Source organism: Equus przewalskii, chromosome 26 (assembly GCF_037783145.1).
Source record: "Equus przewalskii isolate Varuska chromosome 26, EquPr2, whole genome shotgun sequence".
Classification (NCBI taxonomy): domain Eukaryota; kingdom Metazoa; phylum Chordata; class Mammalia; order Perissodactyla; family Equidae; genus Equus; species Equus przewalskii.
The window spans coordinates 14,384,583-14,407,550 of NC_091856.1; the positions used below are offsets into that span (position 1 = coordinate 14,384,583).

Below are 22,968 nucleotides of genomic sequence, written 5' to 3' on the forward strand. Positions count from 1 at the left end.
TTCCTAGATATTTCATTCTTTTTGTTGTGATTGTAAGTGGGATATTCTGGAGTTCTCTTTGTTATTAGAGTATAGAAATGCAACTAATTTTTGTAAGTTGATTTTCTACCCTGTAATTTTGCTGTAGTTGTTATTTCTACTAGTTTTCCAATGGACTCTTTAGGATTTTCTATATAAAAAACCATGTTGTCTGCAAACAGCAAGAGTTTCACTTTTTCCTTGCCAATTTGGACACTTTTTATTTCTTTCTCTTGCCTAATTGCTTTGCCCAAAACCTCCAGCACTATGTTGAATAAGAGTGGTGAGAGTGGGCACCCTTGTCTTGATCCTGTTCTCAAAGGATGGCTTTCAGTTTTTTCCCCATTGAGTATGATGTTGGCTGTGGGTTTGCCATATACGGCCTTTATTATATTGAGATACTTTCCTTCTATACCCATTGTATTGAGTTTTTATCATAAATGGATATTGGATCTTGTCAAATGCTTTATCTGCATCTATTAGGATGATCATGAGGTTTTTAGTCTTCATTTTGATAATATGATGTATCATATTGACTGATTTGCAGATGTTGAACCATTCCTGCGTCCCTGGTATAAATTCCATTTGATCATGGTGTATGACCCTTTTAATGTATTGCTGTATTTGGTTTGCCAATATTTTGTTGAGGATGTTTGCATCTATGTTCTTCAGTAATACTGGCCTACAATTTTCCCTTCTTCATGTTGTCATTGTCTGGCTTTGGGATCAGGGTGATGGTGGCCTCATAAAATGTGTTAGGAAGTGTTCCGTCTTCAATTTTTTGGGATAGTTTGAGAAGGACAGGTACTAAGTCTTCTTTGAATGTTTGGTAGAATTCTCTAGAGAAGCCATCTGGTCCTGGACTTTTATTTTGGGGGAGGTTTTTGATTAATGTTTCAATCTCTTTACTTGTGATTGGCCTATTCAGATTCTCCATTTCTTCTTGATTCAGTTTTGGGAGATTGTATGAATCTAAGAATTTATCCATTTCTTCTAGATTGTCCAATTTGTTGGCAAGCAATTATTTTTTAATACATCATTTTAGTTCCCCTAAAATTTGTGTTATTTAATAATTCCTATTTATCTTAAACTTATCACACCTTTAATTTATCACAATCTACTTCAAGTTAATATTCACTTACTTCCAGTAAAATAAAAATATTTATAGCAACTTCATACCAGTATAGTTCCATTTCCCAGTTTTCTTTGTGCTATGGTTATACATATACATAGTTCATCTATATATATTATAAATTCTACAATACAGTATTACAATTTTTCTTTAAATAGTCTTTTTTTTCAAAAAATTAAAAGAAGAGAGGAAAAAAACACATATTTACCAAGAGCTCTTCATTTCTCCCTTTGGATACAACTTATTTCTGGAGTCATTTCTCTCTGGTCTAAAGGAATTCCTTTAGCATTCCTTACAGTACAGATCTGATATTAACAAATTCTCTCAGTTTTAGTCTGTCTAGAAATGTCTTTATTTTGCCTTTACTTTTAAAGAATAGTTTCCCTGAATATAAAATTCTTGCTTGACCTTTCTTCCCCCCAAGACTTTGAATATGTCATTCCAATGTCTTCTGGTATTCCCTGTTTATTATGAGAATTAAGTCCTTAATTGTTTTGCTGTTCCCCAGTGTGATGCATAATTTTTGTCTCACTTCAAGATTTTCTCTTTATCTGTGGCTTTCAGTAGTTCGACTAGGATGCGTCTAGGCGTGGTTTTGTGTTTGTGTGTATTTATTCTACTAAGGATTTCTTGAGCTTCTTGGTTCTATTAATGTTTTTCATCAAACTTGGGAAGTTTTTAACCACTGTTTCTTCAAATATTTTTTTCCACTTTTTCTCTCTCTCTTCTCATCTTCTGGGATGCTGATTATATGTCTGTTAGAATGTTCGATATTGTCCTACAGATACCTGAGGCTCTGCTCATCCAATATTTAAAAATCTGTTAATAATTAAAAATCTGTTTGTTGTTCTGACTGGATACTTTCTACTGATCTTTCTTCAAGTTCACTAATTGTTTTTTCCCTGGATCTCAAAATCTGCTATTGAGACTATCTAGAGAATTTTTCTTTTGTTATTTTCTTTTCAGCCCTAGGATTTCTATTTGGTTTTGTTTTATAGTCCCCATTTCCCTGTTGAGAGGCTGCATTGGTTTACCCATTATTAGCATACTTTCCTTTAATTCTCTGAACATATTCATAATAGCTGCTTTGAAGCCTTTGTCTGTTAAATCCTACATCTGGGCCACTTACGTGTCCACCTCTTTGACTGTATTTTCCCCCCCTGAGTATGAGTCACATTTTCCTGTTTCTTTGTATGTCTAATAATGTTTGGTTTAAAATTGGACACTAAAATAAATACGTTGTAGTAACTCTGGATTGTTTTGTTCTTCTAAGAGCTGTTATTTTATTTCAGTAAGCAATTAACTTATCTCTACTCAAACTAAAAAAATGTGTCTTCCCTGTCACTGATGTCTCTGCTCAGTGTTTTTTACTTATCTTTTTAAAGACTGGTTCCCTAAGGATTTTCCCTGCACCTGCATAGCTTAGCATCAGTAAATGATTTTGGCAGAAGGTATGCTCAGACACTTTTCATTAGAAGGCTTCACCCTCCACAGCCTGAGATGTGTAAGTTGAGAAATGCAATCAAAGACACAAATTTGCAACTCTCTGAAGGCTATCAATATTTACAGGGCTCCTTGGGGTCTCCCATACACATGCATAGTTTAGCAATCAGACTAGGTTGTATGGTTTATTAATTTCAGCCCTTCTACAGCTTTCTTGCTGTAGAATCTCTCCCTTTAATTTGTAGCTGCTCTGTTGCCAGCCCCAAACCAAGTCCACCACCTCCCACAGGAAGAGTTGCAAGTTTTTGCTGCCCAAGCTATGCAGGATGAGAATAACGCCAAGCAAGAAAGCCACAAGCTACCTGTTTTTACCAGATGCAGTAGCAGTTTTTCATGAGCAAACAGTCCTCAAGTTGTTGCCTAAATGGTCATTTTCCAACACCCTGACGTGGTGTTTTCAAACATTTTATACTGTTTTATTCCTGCTTTCTGTGGCGAGGAATTACCTGACATCCTCACCCTGCTATTATCCTAAGATATATTAGGAAGATGGAGCCAAAAAGGATCCTTTGACAAACTAAGAAAGAAAGTAGTCAAGGATGACCCTGAGACTTTTCACATGAGCAAGAAGAACAGAGTTGTCATTTACTGAAATGGGAAGAGTATGAGAAGAATGGACAAGAAGTGAAGGAAGATCTGAAGCACAGTATCTGACAGGCTGCCTTTGAGATGTCTATTAGACATTCAGGTAGTTACTGTCATGGTGTTTTAGAGAATGATCCCTTTATTGGCTGGGAGAATGAACAGGTAACCAATGAGTTTCCTTCAAAAGCTCTGTTTGCATGGTCCCAGACCACAAAGAAGGGGTTCAGTAATACAAGTTATCAAAGTTCAGGGAAGCAAAAGCTCACTGAAAGCACGGGATGAACAAAGAAAAAGGACTTGAAACACGAACATAATTGAGATGGGCAGGCAAGAAGACCCTATGCAAAGGGATAAGGAGGGAAAGTGGAATAGAAGAAGAGTAGGAGAGAGAGGAGAAAGAGAAAAAAGGAAGATGGAAGACCATACTGGTGAAAGGTTTCTCGAAGAACAAGAATGGAAGATAAGATTGTATAGTGGCAGGTTTGGGTGAAATAAGACGAAAACAAAGAAAGGTCTCTAAACAAGTCTGTAGAGTGTATATAAGGGACTACACATGATCAATAACCAAGGAACACATAGGAACTGTATAGCGACTGAAACAGAGGTATTGAGAGAGCAGGACTTTAGAAGCAAATGATAAGACGGAGGACATATTGAAGCTGAGAATGACTAAGAATAGAATTCCCAAGTGGAGATGTCACATAGCAAGAAAGAACGCAACCCTTCAGCAAATTGCTGCACGTCAGATTATTTATCAACAAGAGCTACTACTTTATCTCTACAGCACTGTATGAAAACTTTTCATATCCATGATTTCACCTAAGCTTCAGGATTCCTTGAAGACAACATATCAAACTCTGGGACGTGGAGGTCAGTGAAGTTCAGAGAAACTAAAGGTTAAAGTACACCATAAAAGTCAGAAAAACAAAAGTCAGTAAGAAATATCACTGTAGAGATAAACTTCTAGCTGCACTTTGGAGAGTGATTTTCCTCGATGAGATGAAAGAGGGGTGTTATGGACTGAATGTTTATATCCCCCTGAAATTCACAAGTTGAAGTCCTAACCTCCAGTGTGACGAGTAAGAGGTGGGGTCACTGGTGAATAGACAAAGAAGATGTGGTATATATACACAATGGAATACTACTCAGTTATAAGAAATGATGAAATCCGGCCATTTGTGACAACATGGATGGACCCTGAGGGTATTATGCTAAGTGAAATAAGTCAGAGGGAGAAGGTGAAATACCGTACGATCTCACTCATAAGTAGAAGATAAAAAACAACGACAAACAAACACACAGCAACAGAGACTGGATTGATGGTTACCAGAGGGGAAGGGGGAAGGAGGAGAGCAAAAGGGGTAATTAGGCACACATGTGTGGTGATGGATTATAGTTAGTCTTTGGGTGGTAAACATGATGTAATCTACACAGAATTTGAAATATATTATGATGTACATCTGAAAGTTATATAATGTTACAATCCAATATTACTGCTATAAAAATAAAAATTAAAAAAAAAAGAGGTAGGGTCTCCGAGAGGTAATTAGGTCATGAGGGTGGAGCCTTCACGAAGGGGATTAGTTGCCTTATAAGAAGAGACACGAGAGAGATGATCTTTGTCTCCACCACGTGAGGATACAAGAAGAGGGGCTTTACCAAGAACTCAACCACGCTGGCACCTGATCTGGGACTTTGAGCCCCCAGAACTGTGAGAAATAAATATTGCTGTTTAAGCCACCCCGTCTACAGCATTCTGTTATAGCAGTCCAAACCAAGAAGGGGGAGAGGAAATGTAAGCTGGCAGGGCCTGGAAAGTGAGAAAGAAAGATCCTATGGTATACCAGCAGAAAGTCCAATGAGACAAGAAGGGAAGGAGGTAATCAAGAAATTCTGATCTAGTAACGGGGTACTAACTGGATTAGGAGTCATGAGACCAGATCACAGTTATCCTATTGACAGAAGAAGCCAATTGTGGCTCAGTATCTCTATTTCTTCATCTGCATTTACCTCTGAAAACTTTGATAATAAAATAAAAATGCATGTAAAACATATACTTGGCAAGTTCATCGCAAAACTAGTAATACAAAAATCATAATATGTTATACATATTTATACATTATACATATACATTATACATATTTATAAACAAAGTAACATTTTCCACGCTGCTTCTGCTATCATCTTATCCATACTACAATTCTAACAATTAAGAGGTTATTAATTGTAATAGTAATTATTTTACTCTACCTTTGCAGTCAGGAGTAGGGCTAAAAGAAGGGTTCCTATCACTAACAGAAATATGATGAAAATGCTAATTATTTTGTCTAACATCTTCTCCAACCAGATGATCATCTGCACAGAAATGAAAAAGAGAATTACTTATCTTTCAAGTACAAACAACTTAATAAAAACACACATGTATTCAAATATCATGAAGACAAAATAGGATATTCAGGCTTGCAAAGCAGACTATGGCATAACGATTAAAGCAGTGAAAGCTGTAAGCAACTTTAGAAAATTAACAGTATTAATTACTTTGTTGTTATATCGAGTTTCTGAATTGTCACATCTAAGAAAAGGCAGTCAATTCGACATAACCTATATCCAGTTGTGAAATCACATAATGTGGTATATTTACATTTCAAATTATAATTTATAACCTGGTAAATATTCTAAACAAAATGACGACAATCCATTAGCTGACCTCAAAGCTCATGAAATTTTACTGTCAATTAGCAAATACGAATGACTTTAGAAAAAGTATGCCTCTTATAAAATAGGTATGTCCTAAATTATGCAGATAAACTAGGAGCAAATTAAAATAGGAATTACATTCAAAGTATTTTTTCCCTTTGATGTCATTAGGATTACAATAAGAGTAATAACAAAAATCTAACATTAAGGTAACAATAAATAATTTCAGAATAATGGTCACTCTGGGGGGGCACAGGGCAGAGAGGTGGATGCACAATCAGGGCGAGGTATAAAATGGCTTTCAATTATACAGGTAATGTCTTATCAAGCTGGAGGGTGGGCACATAGGTGTTCTTCATATCTTTTTATATTTGAAATAGTTCATAGTAAAATACTTTTAAAAATCTGACTTTCCACTTGAAATTTCTATTTTTTAAAACATAAGCTTTATGACAAATTATTATTAAGAGACTGTAAATAAAATATAATCATTAATGTAGTGGTTACTCTTTAATCAATAATTTAAATTACGCTCTCCTTAAATGCTACTTAAAATTCTATTTTGAGTAGAACTTCCCTCATCTTTCACAATCACAATCCTACACTTAAAAAATTTTTGTTTTCAGAATATATAACAATTGTGATAGATTTCTAGAATTCCTGACATGCAAAGTTACCATATAACATTTCAAAAGTACAATTAGACTGATGATGGCTGAAACGCCACATTGCAACACTTAACCCAACATGAGCTAGAGCGTTGCTGAATAAATTATTCTCAATTTAAATCTGAATTATGCTCTCCAAACAGTAAGTTAAACACCCGAGAGCACAGAATGCTGGTTAAAAAAACAACATAACTCCTAAAACATTTGTTTTCCACTCAATGCTTATAAGCTTGCATCCCTCTTATCTTTCATGAAGGATACTGTCACTAAGAGATCAAAGCTATAATGAACTCAAAGATAAAATGTTATCTTTTACCTTGACAATTACAGCTTCCAACAGAAGAGTTAATTTTCAGTGCATGCTACCAAAGCATCAAAGACAATGCAGAGATTAAAATAAGTAATAACAGGCTTTCTAAGATATGGAAGGTCAGATTTCATATTTTGAACATAAGTTCTAAAATCAATGAAACCAGGAAGGTTTACAATCAGAAACCAACTCTGCACCTAGCTCTTGAGCCAGCTTCCTGAGGAAAGCACCACCGTGGGAGGATGCCCCTTCCTCCTCCCAAACCCTAACAGTGCCTGGCACACAGCAAGCGCTCGGCTAATAGATGTCTGAATAGGTGAGAATAATTTCAGAATTAAGATGAGATCTGTATTCACAAATTACAATCTCTGAAAATAACTTGGGAGGCTCAAATTTTTTAGAAAAGTCATATTCTGAAATACATTTTTAAACATAACATTCTATTTAGAAAGTATGAATACCTAAGTTCACGTCTAGGTATTTTAAAGTATGAAACACAGAATATTCACAAACACCTTACGTGCATCAACACTACAAAATCAAACCATGTATTTTTCAGCCAGGGTAGCAGTTTCCTATCACGAGTCATATACCTAAGGGTTGGAAAAAATCCACACTAAGAGTCATCTAAATAAAAATTTATACTCAAGGGATAACACTGAGGGTTAGATGTTTCATTCAAAATTTAAAACAAAGTCATTTAAGATGTTCAATACACAAGCTAAAAAGTTGGAATTTTTTCTATTCACATGATGGCCAGCTAAGATAAGGAGAAAGAACAGGATGAAAAGGGAGACAAAAAAAGAGAGAAAAGAGTGGGAAAGAGTCAGGAAAGACTTAAAAATATGGGAAGAGGGTAGGTGGTGCACAGAACTAGGGACCAACAGAGAGGAAAAAACAAAGCAGACAAAACTCACATGGAGGAAGAGAACCTCGTGCACAAGTGAATGGAACAAGACTCACAAGGAAAGAGAAACTCATGGACACAGAAAGAGAAACAGAAAGGAATGGAGAAGGGGAAACGGATGGAGGCAGAATTCCTAAAGAAACACCACAGGTGCTGTCCCCTGAGGCCATCCTCTGCTCCTGTGCTCTGCTTGGGGTCAAGGAAACCACACCACCTGTCATCACTGTCCTGCTTCAGAAGCCGCAGCCTCTAGGAATTCCCCCAGTCTCCGATGATAAAAAGGGAAGGGAGTCATTTTAAAATGATATTAAAATGTTTCAAATGTGAATGAAGGGCATGTATTTTTTAAAATTTAGAGATGTTGGCAAAGTTAGAGTTATACCAAAAGACAGTGAAATTCTACACTGCCTGGCCTTACTCATCAGGCTATTAGGAAAGTGTCCTTCCACGGCTGAGTTTTCTCTCCTATTTCATTATTCTGGGCATGTAGGTTTTCATTTTGCTCTGAGTCTTTTAACCAAATTCTAGTTGAGTCTTAGTGCAAATAATCAATATACTAAGAAATAAAACAAGCCTTGAGAAATAGATTACATTTCAATTAACCATAAGATGTGTTCTCTATCGTCCTCACTTCTCTTGAATTGGTTCCCTAATTCACCCCACTGGAACTTGGAAGACCAAATACCCAATGCTGCCACTTTCTGGCCTCAGAGGCAACGTAATATAATAGTCCCCGACTTATCTGTGTGCTTTCCTGGAGCACTCTCTCAGAACTTCAAGCAGTTAGTCCAACTCTACACCAGTGCTTTATCTGTGCTGCACAGAATCATCAGAGAAAAAAGTTACCCAATCTCTTAGGAATCCTTTAAAATGAACTAACTAGTCAGCTGTGAACTAGGCCCACAAATTAGGTAATGTAACTCATTTAGTCACCGAAGGTTAAATTGAATTAAACCTAACGACTTTAGCTCTCCTGTCTCTCACCTCTTGAGGACACTTTCATTTCAATACACACAAATTAAGGAAAAACATATTTCCACCTATTTTGATCAAAATAAGAAACTGTGACTTATGTTTGCAGCAATATCATCTGCCAAGGATTGAACTCCTTTACTCATACAAGTTTTGTAAGAAATGGAAGTACAGTCATTTGCCGCATAACGACGTTTCAGTCAGCAACCAACTGCATATACAATGGCGGTCCCCTAAGATTAGTACCACACAGCCTAGGTGCGTAGTAGGCTGCACCATCCAGGTTTGTGTAAGTGCACGCTATAATTGCCTAATGTTGCACTTCTCAGAACGCATCCTCATGGTTAAATGATGCATGACTATATACACAACTATACATGTGGGGGTTGAGGGTAGGGGTGGGGGTTGGGGGGTGTCTGTGTCTATTTATTTATTTTATACAATGTTTATTTTCAATCCAAAGTTTAAAACTTTAGGCATTGTTGAAAGTCTCTCCTCTGTTTCACCAGAATGAACGCCTCTCTGCACTTCAAAGTGTCATTTTGATCTATTTCCAAGAGGTACATCTATCTTAAGGCTTGTGATAATATTTCCACTAAAGAGTTTTAGAATCTTACTGTGTTTAAACAAAACACACATAAATGATGTCATCTCTTGCTATCTGTCCTAAGGATTTAATGAAATTAAGTCTGGGACTACTAGATGTGGACGCTGTCATAGCTACAGCACTCCTAATGTATCAGGATTCACCCTTATTGAAGTTATTAAAAATGTACCTATTATAATTCCATGCCAATCAAGCGAAGAACTTATCAAAGATACAACCTCATATCTTGGGAAATGCATGAAATTAGATGTCACAGGCTATGACTATAACCTTTTTTAAGTTAAAAATAAAATTTTGGAATGCTACTCACAAAAAAAGACAATATATAAAATTACCAGCCGAGGGAATCATAAAATTACTTCACAGATTTATCTTTTTGAAAAAGTCCTGTCATTTACAGAAAAAGCAGCAAGAAAGAGTTCTCTTCCCTTTCAGTAACTATTGCCTAACATGTCTTCACACGTGAAAGGAGACCAGAGCCTCAGGCTGAACCACATTATAAAGCTGAAGAGGAATGGAAATCTTTTACAGTGAACAAAACCACTACAGGATGGAACCTCTTAGAAACATTTGGGGAAGGAGATACCATTCATATCCATTTAGGATTTAATGGCGATTTAAAGGCCTTTGTGTTTTTAGCAAATTGTGCTGTCACAGTATTAATGCTTCACGACCTTCCATAGCTTATAATTAGAACTTTAAAAACAAACAAAAACTTAGTTTGACAAATGGACAGAAACACAGAGTGAAAAGGGAGATAAAAGGGGAGGGGGGAATTACAGAATTCAACAGTAAAAACCAACATCTGTGTGTTCATTTACCTTCTTATTTAGCCAGTGCCAGAGCTTGAGGACAGGGGGGAAGGTGAGAAAGAGAAGATAAGAACAGTGGAACATCATTAGAGAATGCAATAATAGTATGAAAAGAAAAGGAAGTCACTGAGGGCATGAGGAAGAAATTATGCCAAAGGAAAAACTAGAAAAAAAAAATTGTAATGCATTAACAAAGTTTTAAAATCAAGTGAATGTAGTATTCCTTTAACATATACAATGACCGAAATGATGATAACCACAAGCTTTGTTGGCAATTCAACAATTAAAAATTCATAAAGTAACCTGAAAGCTCGGAGGCTTAAACAGTCACACCAAATTCCAAAGATGAGGGTAATAATTAAGAATCTTTCACACATCATGCACCAAAAAGATTTTTAGTCCCTGTATAAACTGATCTATGTTCATATACAACATTTTCAGTGAACTTTGTAGTCGCAGCTTCATAGTATTAATTATTTCACATTATTTTTCAAGAGTAAAGCAATTCAGTGCTCATTTGGAACAGCGAACACCTGGCCAAAAGCAAATATATCTAAGATTCTGTTAATATTTGGTGCATTTCCTCCCATCCCAATTTTTAGGCACACATTTTTCTACTATAGATAATATCCCACTTTTTTTTCACATAAACATTACCTCATCTAAACCTCACAATATTTATCACTATAATAACTAATGCTAGTTAGTAGACACATAATCTGAAAATCAGTAGACGTAGGATTTAAGGCATTATTAGTGGCATAAACAGTATAAAGGCTAAAAAGCATAATTTCATCAGTGACTATAAATCTCTTCGCAGAGTTATCCCTAAAGAAGTCCACCCAATGCATGTTCAGACACATATTCAATTTCCTGTAGATGGACCATTTCAGAAACACTGGTCCAATCAATTAAAATTTAATAGAAACGTGAAAAATAGATTTATTCCCCAAAGCAGCAGCCCATATAGATTACACTAGAAAGAATATAATTTTAGCATCAATTATATTTAAATATTATTTGTGATAGCCATTTATTCTGATATGTATTGTTATATATAACAGAAAACGCTGGTTTTATTCATTTTACTGTCTCTCTTCCTTAAGAAGGACAGAGTGGCATAAAATTGCCCCTGGAACTTCAAATGACCCAACTGTGGAGTTTTCCTAAACGAAGGGTTTCAAATACAAGCACAGGAGAATGCTGAAAATAGGATCTAGTTTCTATCCCTTCTGATAGTATGGTAAGACAAAGAAGTTAACTGAAATAAGAGTTACCCTCCTTAAACAGCCTGAAGTGCTAAATCTGCTCTAGTAAGATAAAGCTTCACCCAGCACCAAGGAGATGTGGTAAATAGGTTGAAATTTCTAAGAAATCTTAGCTTCTTTTTTAAAAAGTTGAAAAAAATTAATATGAATACAAATAGGCAAATCACAAAAGAATAATATAAATAACCAATAAGCATACAAAAGGATGGTCAACTTCATTTTTACTTTTAAGACTGTGAAATTAAAACAACACTGAGATACTTCTTTTTACGAAACTAAAAAAAGGACATTTGTTATCTTATCATATCCAGTATTGGCAAGAACTCAAGGAAATGGGCACTCTTATATGTTGCACTGGTGGGAATTAAAACTGGGAAACTTTCTGGAAGACAGTAAGGTAATACATAAGAAAACACATCCGCTGCATCTCCTTTGACCTGGGAGATTTCACTGTGAATTTGAAAGGTTTACTTCCTCCCCCCGCAACATGAACTCATACATTCTCATCTCCAGCTACACTTGCTTCACCTAACAGCATTTCTCAACCTTCAGTCACGTATGGAGCTGTAGAAGGAAATGTTTCTTGGCCTCTACGATGAAGCCCAGCCTGCACAGCATGGTACACAAAGACCTTCTTGATCCAGTCTCGTCCTTGACTCTCCAGTCTCCACTCCCACTAATCACCATTTCATATAACCCAGCCAACCATTTTCTTGGTGTTCCCTAAGAATCCTGCTCGGTGCCTTTGCACTGCTCCATCCACCTTGCTCTTCTTGCCCTGTCTACCTAATAAACTCCTACTTGGGCTTCAAAACTTACCCTGGCATCACCTCCTCTGTAAAACCAACAGTGAGTCATTTCTTGCTCAGTACTACCACTGTATCCTGTACATACTTTTCCTCCACAAAGTATAAGAGCTAACGCTTACAAAGAGTTTACATACACCCGGCCCTGATCTAGGAATTGTACACATATTAATTCATTTAACCCTCACAACCACCCTATGAGGTATATGCTATTATACTCATTGCGCTGATAAGGAAACCAAGGCACAGAAAGGTTAACAAACTCATTTAAGGTCACACAGCTAATGAGTAGCAGAACTAGCATCTGAAACCAGAGTTTGGATTCAGAGTCCATGCTCTTAACCACTAAGCCTCTGAATCTGAACACTCCCTCTGAATTTTAATGGATTGCTGTCTCTCCACTAAACAGAGCTTCTTCATCTACTTTTCTGTGATTCACCTGATTTTTACCAGGACTTAGCACAATATCTGACACGTGGGAATTACTCCAGAAATACTCACTGAACTGAGCCACTACCCAGCTATATAATTTTAGGCAAGTCATTTAACCCTTCTGGATTTCAATTTGGTCCTTATAAAATGAGGGAGTTGAATGAGGTGTTCCATAAGATCCTTTTCTCCCATTTTTAAGAGGAAAAACTACTTAACACAATACTTCTTTAACTAAATCCATCCTATCCTTATATAAGCTATAATTTCAAACTTTAAATTTCATCATGGAATTAGACATTAAATGTGTCATCAAAAATTACAGTATAAATACTAAATACCATGAAACAGAATACTTCAGACCATGAAATACATAAACTCCATTAGAACAGCCCAAATTCTTAAGATACAATACCTTACTATCGACTTTTAACAAGAATTTTCCAAGCCCGATAATCGGCCATGGAGCTAGAGCTTCCTGCCGCTCCTTCAGGAAGCGCTCCACCACCCGCCACCACGCGGAGCAGCGCTTCTCCAGGAAGTTCACGACTCCAAAGTGAACGATGAGCTTTTTGAGTATCCAGACTATAAAGAAATACATACAGAAACAAAATACAGATTACAAAGTTATAACACGAAAAGGTCCTTGAATTTCATGTGACCTTTCTAAAACAGTAAAGCTAGTATTAAAATAAAGATTAACTAAAAAAAAAAAATAGGAGGGAGAGAGAGAAACAAATTCAAGGTGTTCCACATTGATGATATTGGGACAAATAAGTTTTCACACAATCCCCACCTGCCTGGATACTATCTTCTCTGTGAAGTCTGAATCCCTGAAGAAGTCAGGGATTATTTCGCAGCCCACATAAACATAAGATACTCTGATCTTGAAGGTTCTAGTGACTGCACTCTTGGCCTCTCATACCTTCACCTTCCAGGGTAGAGAATTCTAACCCCTGACATGTTCCGATCTCCTTGGCTATTACAGCTGCTCTTTTCAAATTTTGTTCTCCTCCTTAGCTGTCTGATGTTTAGTGACTAGAAAAGGATAAGGTATTCCATTTGCATCACGATTTTCTACCACCACAGGGTAACATTTTCATCTGTGTTCCTGTTTCTCTACTTGATGCTGCTCTGCACATCTGAATCCTTTCCAGGGCTTGGTGGAGAAGTGGGGTGGGTACAAGCAGGGCTGTTATAAATGGCCTGAGGCTGTGCACTGCACGACTTCAGCAGGGACCATTCACAGACCACAGTATGAATGTCCCCCCCTACAGCTGGGCAGGGTGGTGGCCCTTCAAGCTGGGGTTAAGCTCCCTGTTAAAGGCCGACTAAGAAGGTGGTGGGACTAGAAGGAAGTGTTACTTATCTGTGAGGGTTGCCTTGAAGTTTGGACTCTAGATAATTGACGCCAAGCACTGTAATTTCCCTAACTCCAGGGATTTCTGTGTCCTTATCTCTGGCCTTGTAACCTAACAATTCAGATTACTATTTTGAACCAAGAGCTCAGTGGTACAGACTGGTTCAACAATTTCTTCATTAGCTTTCTTAAATCTCTAAAGAAGTCTTAGGAAAGCTCCTACACCCCCTAGAATAAGCCTAGGGTAATTATAGGCTCTAGAAACCTTTTGAGCGCCACCGTGTTCCCGGCCTGCTCTCCCAAGGCCATGTCAAATTCCTATGATGGCCTGTAGGTTAAGAAATGACTAGGACAAATGTTTAACTCCTATTAATGAACTTTAAAGAAAGGGAGGTTCCAACAGCAACTAACACATGATTTGCCAGCATAAAAGAAATCACCTGGCAAAACAGAAAGTACGGAACAATCCAGAAGAGCAATTTAAATTAAGCATTTCTATAAATTCCTTAATAGAAAGCATGGCTATGGTATGTACTCTGTGTGACTTGCTTAATTACACCTGTATCTTGTTCCAACTGCCAAACAGAAGTTCTGCTTGAAGAATGCAAGAAGCAGATACAAGTTTCAACCACTTATATCCCATGTTCCTGAAGGACAGGTACTACACAGTGTTCTGGTCATAACAAATCTTTAAAAAAAAAGGTAACTATTTAATTAGCTGTCCAATTTCACGAGAATAAGAAGTTTGAAAACGAATGATCTAGATGGTAAATGGTCCACTAAGTTTAGACTTTTGGACCATGGTGGGAAATAGGCTTCTAAAAATCAGACTGTGTTTAAATCGATAGTGAAAAACCTTCATAAAGGAGACAAGGACTAATCAAATTAGAAGGTATCTGGACGGCAGGATCCAGAGCATTCACTGAGGCCTTAATAAATGTGGCACAGACTATGACTGCAATAAGAGGAAAGCCCGAACAATCAGCAAAGTATAGAATAAGAGACTCTCCTACAATGCACCTACAAAACTCCTCCTTGCTCTTGCCAGTCTTAGAAGACAGCTTTAGAGAGAACAACACAAGAGAAGTGGGCCTTAAATTACCACGGTATTCAAGCACAAAGACCCAACTTAATGACGTATGGAAAGCCACATGATTCCATTTTGATACACATACACGTAATTCAATTTTCTATCAAATGAAGAATCAAGATTTTGCATATATATATTTCTTAAAACTCACATTTCCTTTGAATTAACAATGCAACGTAAAATGCGCTTCACTAAGAGCAGCTCTCAAAACTCAATCGTAAACCCCAAAATTCAAGATTAACATTCTCCTCCACAGAATCACGAATGGCAGAACAGTCAACTCCCCATATGGAATGACCAGTTTCTTATACCACACAAAATTGTAAGAGGCTAAACACATTTTCAAGCTTAAAAGTGAAATATTAAAGAAGTATCCAAGTAATAAATTTCCAAAATAATGTTGATTATCTAAATGCAAACATACAATTGTTTTATTCAAAAAGACAGGAAAATTATCTCAAATATTAAAATCTAAAAGAAAAAAAAAAAACTTCTTCGAAGACAGGAAAGATCCTAACTAACCCATTACCTGCAATGGGCACCGGCAGCAGCTGCACAATCCACAGGTTCAACCAGATCTGGACTCCAATGATGGCCCAAACAAGAGACACAAAGTAGATGTCGCTCGTTTTCTTCTTTCTAAGAAACGTTCCGATTTCAGGCCTTTGTCTGCCCAGGGTGGGTGACGGGGAGGAGGGTGAGGAAGAGGAGGACAGGGTTGGAGGGGGTTCTCCTCTGTCCATGGTTTCTGAAGAGGGAAAGAAAAAAGTCACCCACCATACTAGTTCACATTAGAAACAGTGATACAGAGCAATTCACTAGGCTACCCTATTTTAAGCCTTCAAAATGTACTCTGACAGTATAATTACAGTGGGTTCAAAAAGAAAAAAGATCTAGATGTATGTTTGCACATGCACTGGAAAATCTGTGGAGAATTACAATGCTGACAGTACTTAAATCCTTAATAGGGAAATTAAGTTTGTTGGGGGGTAGGGCTGGGGACGGGGAATTTTTTACTGTATACGCTTTACACTGTTCAAGTTTTTTATGTCATATATCATTTATTTATATATATTTATTTAAACAAACAACTAAAGAAAATACATGTCAAAATAGCTGAGAATTATAATTAGTCCATGAAAATTAATCAAACCATATAAAGCAACAAATACTAACATACAGTAGAATTCCTATATTTAAAAGTTCCTCCTCTTTTAATGTAACTTTATATTAGATGTGCCTATACACATTTCTGACACAATATGACTTTTCAGTATCATTTTACCAAAATGGAGCCAACTGCTCTTACAAGAACCCAGGACTCTGAAACATGTCTTTCTCTTAGAATGAGATATAAAACAATGACAGATTGCTGTGGGTGAGGAATTTTCAAATAAAGGAAATCAGACTGAATTATTTCACACAAGGCACTGTTCTCTAACAATGCAACTACTATGTTACATTTCCTAGTTTTACCGAAACATACTATATATATCAGAAATCATATAACTCCTAAAGCAATATAACCCAGTATACCCTATGATGATAGAAATGAGTAAGATCCTAAAACTTGCATTTTTGCTTTCCACAAAAAAATGTTAATGACAAAGTATATCATATTTCAGAAAGTCTAGAAAAAAAAAGAAACAAGAACACCCATAATCCCAACCCCCCATCTGCCTCAGAGTCTTCACATAGTTTTACACAGTTGCATCACGTTCCACTTACCCTTGTCCACTTCCTCCCTCCAGCTGAGTGTCAGCTCCAGGACAGCTAAGACCTCGTCTGTCTTATTCCCCCTGCACTGAATTCCTAGCACATAGAACAGTACCTGACACACAGTAGAAGCTCACTAAATATATGCTCAAAGAATGACTTAACTGTTATTTCATAATTTTCATAAGTGAGTGCATAGCAGCCTTCTGATTAGTATATCATCATTTCCTTAGTGTTTCTTCTAAAGTTAAATGCTTAGCCGTGAGTAAATTTTTACTACTGCTATAACTAGCACGCTGGTAAGTCAGCCCACCTCACCTCAGGTTTGAGGCTAAAGCCCAAGCTAGTTACAATATGCTTCTGTTGGACTTTAATCTCTGAGTATCTTTCTAATTTGGAAACTTCATGTTGGTGGATGTGGCAGACATGCAGAAGAATAGTAAGTCCGTAACCAAAACATCATACCCTCTTCATTCTGCAAACATGATTCACTGTGCAAGAAAAGTACGTTTTGGGGCTGGCCCCGTGGCCAAGTGGTTAAGTTCGCGTGCTCTGCTTCAGCGGCCCAGGCTTTCGCCGGTTCGGATCCTGGTCACGGACCTAGCACTGCTCATCAGGCCATGCTGAAGTGTGTCCCACATGCCATAATTAGAAGGACCCACAACTAAAATATACAACTATGTACTCGGGGGCTTTGGTGAGAAGGAAAAACAAAAAAGGAAAAAAAGAAAAATAAATTTTCCTACAGTCCCAAATGACTTCTCAGCTGATCCCTTCCTTCAAGACTTTTCTAAAGTCAATTCTTTGAGAAGAACTAACCAAAAATACTCCCTAACTCCAAAACCTCTGGCACTAATGGACCTCGTGGCACCGACCTTGTGGCACAGACAGGGACAGCGGTTTACATTCCTGAACTCTGTGTGAGCGCGGCGTGCCTTTAAAGCTGGTATAAATCTACCAGCTGGATCCCCCAGGAGCACTGAGTCCAAAACAACCAGAGGGCTCCGTTTTAATGGCAACAGTCAATATGAGCATGCGATGAGTCAAGCGAAGGAAACTGTGAGAAGAAGAGCAAGAAATGCCAAAGAAATGGATGACTTGAAGATGGAAAATAAAAGCCAAGAGAAAGAGATGGAGAAAGGGAACAGGAGAAAGAGCAACATGAAGAGTGAGAGCCAAACAGGACGCTGGAGGAGGACTGACAGAAGTAGAAGAAATGGAAAGTAAGAAAAGGATTCAATGGAGGAAAATACGGACAGAGGTAAACTGGGGACTGAGAAGAGAAAAATAATATGAAAGGAAAGTGAGAAAGAATAACAAAAGAAGAATAAGCATTTAAAAAAAAGGAAAAGATGAAAGATCAGGATATGAAACCTAAGAAGGTAAATAATTAAACATATGAAAAAAGGGATATACGACAACAAAGATGAAAGGCAAAAAGGTGTAAAAATAGAGATCAGAGAGAAAAATGAAGAACCAGTAAGTAGCATTTTGTGATGCTGGTGTCCTTCTTAATTTTACATCTATGTATATTTCATTTTCCAGAACGATTTTGAAGTCATTCCTTCATAAGGTCAGTCACCTGCAGGCTGGGCTGAGGGCTGGTCTTCAGTGCCCGATTCATACCCTGTGATAGAGATGGCCAAGGTCGCTAGAGTAGAAGCTGCCATGGAGATAACCTGCCCTGGTAACTCTGCCCCTGGAAAACAAGCAGACATTTTTAAAACTTCTTAAAGCAAATGAAAAAAGTATGAAATAACTTACAAATTGAAACATAACCCTACGTTTTCAACAGCAATAAAACAAAACAGTTATTACTGACCCACTGGACCAGTGGTTCTTTGCCAAGGGAGAATGCTTAAGAATCAACAGGAAAGTCTCCTAAAAATGCAGGCTCCTAGACTCTCTGTCTCTCTCTCATTTGGGAACTTCATGATACTGCATGTGACAGAGGATAGAAAAACACAGAGTGCCGCACTTCATTTTTTAACTTCACAGATTAATTTTAACATACATCTCTGCTGAAAAACACTGCCACACCCAGTCTGTAAGCTTCCTGAATGCAGACTGTCTTACCTTCCTTTGCATCACTAGCTCCTAGTACAGTATGAGACAGCCCATCCTTGGTGCTCTCAATAATAACATTCTATGAATGAATATGCAAACATATGGATATTATGCAAAACCACACAGATCTCGGAAGTACATAATTTGGCACAGGCAAAATCCACCACTTGAAAATCTAAGAGGACATCATTACTTGTTTCATGTTATATGTTTCTTGTTAAGTCTCTAATAGGTAGCACACCAATAGGTAGTAATCATTTGCATTAGATTCAAATAAAACATTTACCAGTCAATGAGGTCTGTTTGTAATGGTCAGTCTCTGACCTGCTATGGCAGAAAACAGAAATTAGCTCACACAATATCGACCCTTCAGAAAGTCAATGAATTTCAGCTCCAAACAGACTCCATGCACCCAACAAATCCAAGGCTGGCCATCTCGCAAAGATAAGCAGGCCAAGGCGCGAGATGGCTCTGGCGTAGATTCAGCCTCCAGGATCAAGAGCACTCATCTTGCTCAACTGTATCCTATCCCTCCTCTAAGAAATGCCTCTGTGACCTGAAAGAGCTTTATTCTTAGGCAATCCGAGAGAAATTCAAACTCACGATCTGGGAAGAAAGCAAGATATCTGCATTGGGACCTATTCTCCTGGGCTAAGTATCTAAGGTGTCTCTTAGATGCCAAGAAGAGAACAAGGCTGAGAGAGAAAGACATGGTCTTTCATGTCTTACATGTTCTTATTTCTCACTGTATTGGATGCTGGGGATGAAGACACAGACCCTGCCCCCATGGAGTCTGGTACAAGAGACAGATATGAATTAAAGAACCACACAAACATGAATGTATACAAACTATGATGACTGCTATAAAGGAAAATTACGAGGTATTTTATGAGCTCCTAACAGAAGAAATCTCAGTCTGGAGAAGCCAGGAAAGGCTTCTCTTTAAGAAGCAAAAATGAAGCTGATATACAAAGAATGAGAAGGAATTAACCAAAGGCATGTAAAGAACAGTATTTTAGGCAGAAGAAAGTAAGCAGGAAGGCTGTAAGTGAAAAAGCTGGTGTGTTAAAGACAGTAAAAGAAGGTCATGTGTCTGGAACACAGACAGCGGGTAGGACATTGGTATTGAACAAACAAGGCTGCAGACAGCAAGCCAGATGATGCAAGTCACAGATGACCACAGGAAGGACTTTAGTCTTTATCCTAAAAGCAGGAAAGCACTGAAGAGTTTTAAACAGGATAAGAACGTCTTTTTTACTAAATTTTATTGAGATAACTGTAACTTCACGTGCAGTTACGTGAAATAATACGGTGAGATCCTGTGTATCCTTTATCCAGTTTCCGCCAATGTAACATTTTGCAAAACTGTAGTACAATATCATAATCAGGATATCAGCATGGATACAAGATACAGAACAGCTTAGTTTCATGCCGCAAAGATCTCTCATGTTGCCCTTTCATAACCACACCCACCTCCCCATTCTGTAAATAAATGATCCGTTTTGGGATATAAAAACACCATTCTTGCTGTCTGGTCAAGAGCAAACTGGAGGGGACCAAGAGTAGGCACAGGGAGATAACTTACTGCAATACACAGGCAAGACACAACGATAGTACGGTCTGCAGTGGGAAAAGTGGCTGCACTTAAGAGACGTGGAGTAGGCACAGGGAGATAACTTACTGCAATACACAGGCAAGACACAACGATAGCATGGTCTGCAGTGGGAAAAGCGGCTGCACTTAAGAGACGTGGAGTAGGCACAGGGAGATAACTTACTGCAATACACAGGCAAGACACAACGATAGCACGGTCTGCAGTGGGAAAAGTGGCTGCACTTAAGAGACGTGGAGTAGTCAAAGCAGACTAGACTTGGTGATGAAACAATAAAGGGAATGAAAGAGATGATGGTATCAAAGATTACCCCCAAGTTTCCAGATGATGGTTAGATAGATAAACATGCAGGGGAAATGGATAAAGACTTTGGCCATATTTAAATTCTTTTTAGACTCCCAGATACAAGTTTCAAAAACAAATTGACTACACCAGAAACCAGACAAGACTTAGCTTCTTGTGCACGCAAGAGAGATTTCTCAGGCTCCACTCAAGAGCAAAGGTTGGGAACAATGAATGATAGCCTGGGACAGTAGAGTATAAAAAGAAAAGGAACGATTCCAGTCAAAATTCAAAAAAATCAAAGTACTCTGTCTCATATAGGATTAAAGACCAGTCAAGGATTCTGAATTACTAAACACACCTCTTCATAAGTAATTTAATGAAGTGTTGATTCATCTCTGAGAGACTCCAAAAAGTCAGTCCCGGGACGGTTTTTAAGTAGCTCCAAAACAACAAGATCATTTTGTAGCTCCCCAAATATGAACTTTCACTTTGGCTGCATTTTGACACATTCCTAAACTCCCGCTAAGCATTCATTCACCAAACGGGTGACCAGGCTACACACTGAGATAAGAGAGTATACCTAGTCTCAAGTTCAGTCTAACACTTAAACACTTGGATACAACTCAGTGTGTTGAGAGCTAATGTAAAGGGAAGTGTACACTATTTGGGGAGCACAGAGGACAGAAACCTAACCCACACCTCGGAGATCAGGGAAGGGTTTCCAAAGGCGCTGTCTGACAAGAACGGTAAAAGATGCCATCCTTCAAATCCTTTTAAACAAGTTAGTCTATCTTGCTAACAATCTCCCTATCCTGGGGAGGAGGGGAGAGGCTGGTGTCTTAGAGGGCAGGGGTAGAAAAGTTTTCCAGGAAGACAAAAAAGCAGGCGTAAAGACACAAAGGCAAGAAAAATCAGAGCGTGCTGTTCAAAGAACTCTAAGAAGTCCACGAAGGCCAGAACACAAGGTACAATGAGAAGAGTGGAGAGATAAGAGGATGCAGAGGGACAATGGAACCAGAGAATGGAAGGTCTCATATTTACTGTGCACAGAGGAAGGACAATCCAGTGGCTGGGAGCACAGGTGAGGAAACAAGACTGCCCAGGTTCAAATCTCAGGTCTAGTCCTTACTAGCTGGAGGACCGTGGGCAAGCTACCTAAAATCCAGTGACCTTAGTCTCGTCATGTTAAAATAGGGCTTATACAAATTCCTACCTCACGTGATAATCAAGTGAAACGATATGTATTAAAATGGTTAGAACAATGCCTGGTATGTAGGACTCAATAAATGTTAGCTATTATTATCATCGTAAACTATAAGGAGAAGCCACAAGCACTCCTACAGTATTTCTCTATACCTCTCACCCCCTTTCTACTTTATACTATAGCCATTTCCCTAAGTCTTATCCCCCTTAGTAGACATTTTTAGATCTCCCCACAGAACTACACAAAACATCTTACATGCAGCAGGCACTGAAAGACTTGAGGAAAAGTTAAGACCAATAAATTAAACCTTCATGACTATGCCTTAAAGACTAAAACTCTTTCTCCAACTTGCTGATGTCACTAAAATATACAATAAATATTCAATAAACCTTACCTAAATCAATGAAAACTATGCAACATCATCCTGGTTAATACACTAATGATTCAGTAAATTTTTATAGCACCTGAAACTTCACGAAGCAATGAAAGGAATAGCACGCACAGAAAATCAACCAAGAGTATTTGAGAATCATGGATATAAGATTTGGCAACTGCTCTTACTTATCCAACAGATATGCACTTTAATGACTTCTGATATCCTTCTGCACTTCAAAAACCCCGAGGGTTCGGGCAGAGAGATGATAAACTAGACAGAAGAATGCCAGGACCGAGAATCTAGGCAAAGCCATGGTCCTGGAAAAAAAGGCCCAGCTAAAAATAGGCACACAGACAAGAGAACATAATCTTGGGATCCAAGAACTATAAACAAAAAAAGGAAAGAGCATCCAAGGTTTCAAGTGTCAATCCGCCCAGGGACAGGGCCAGCATTAAGTGGAGGCCCAAATAGTAACAGGGACCTACACAAGTCCAAACAAGCAGACCACTGACATTAGCAGCCTAGCACCAGGGAACAGAAATTC

At 38.0% G+C, this 22,968-nt stretch overlaps 1 protein-coding gene across 4 annotated transcripts in view; it reads right to left on the minus strand.

Annotated features, from left to right (window-relative positions):
• Window positions 1-22,968, minus strand: part of TMEM245 (transmembrane protein 245) — a 91,472-nt gene that overhangs the window by 51,672 nt on the left and 16,832 nt on the right. For 2 of the 4 annotated variants that reach the window (XR_011533277.1, XM_008539202.2), the window contains exons 4-8: window positions 18,463-18,579; window positions 15,694-15,912; window positions 13,130-13,299; window positions 10,221-10,244; window positions 5,489-5,593 (exon numbers count right to left, since the gene is read on the minus strand). Coding sequence is in view for 2 of the 4 variants with exons in the window: in XM_008539202.2 (XP_008537424.2) it covers window positions 5,489-5,593; window positions 10,221-10,244; window positions 13,130-13,299; window positions 15,694-15,912; window positions 18,463-18,579 (635 nt within the window). In the remaining 2 variants the exon portion in view is untranslated. The remainder of the gene's footprint in view (window positions 1-5,488; window positions 5,594-10,220; window positions 10,245-13,129; window positions 13,300-15,693; window positions 15,913-18,462; window positions 18,580-22,968) is intronic. The other 2 variants (XR_011533278.1, XM_008539210.2) reach the window with 1 other exon arrangement.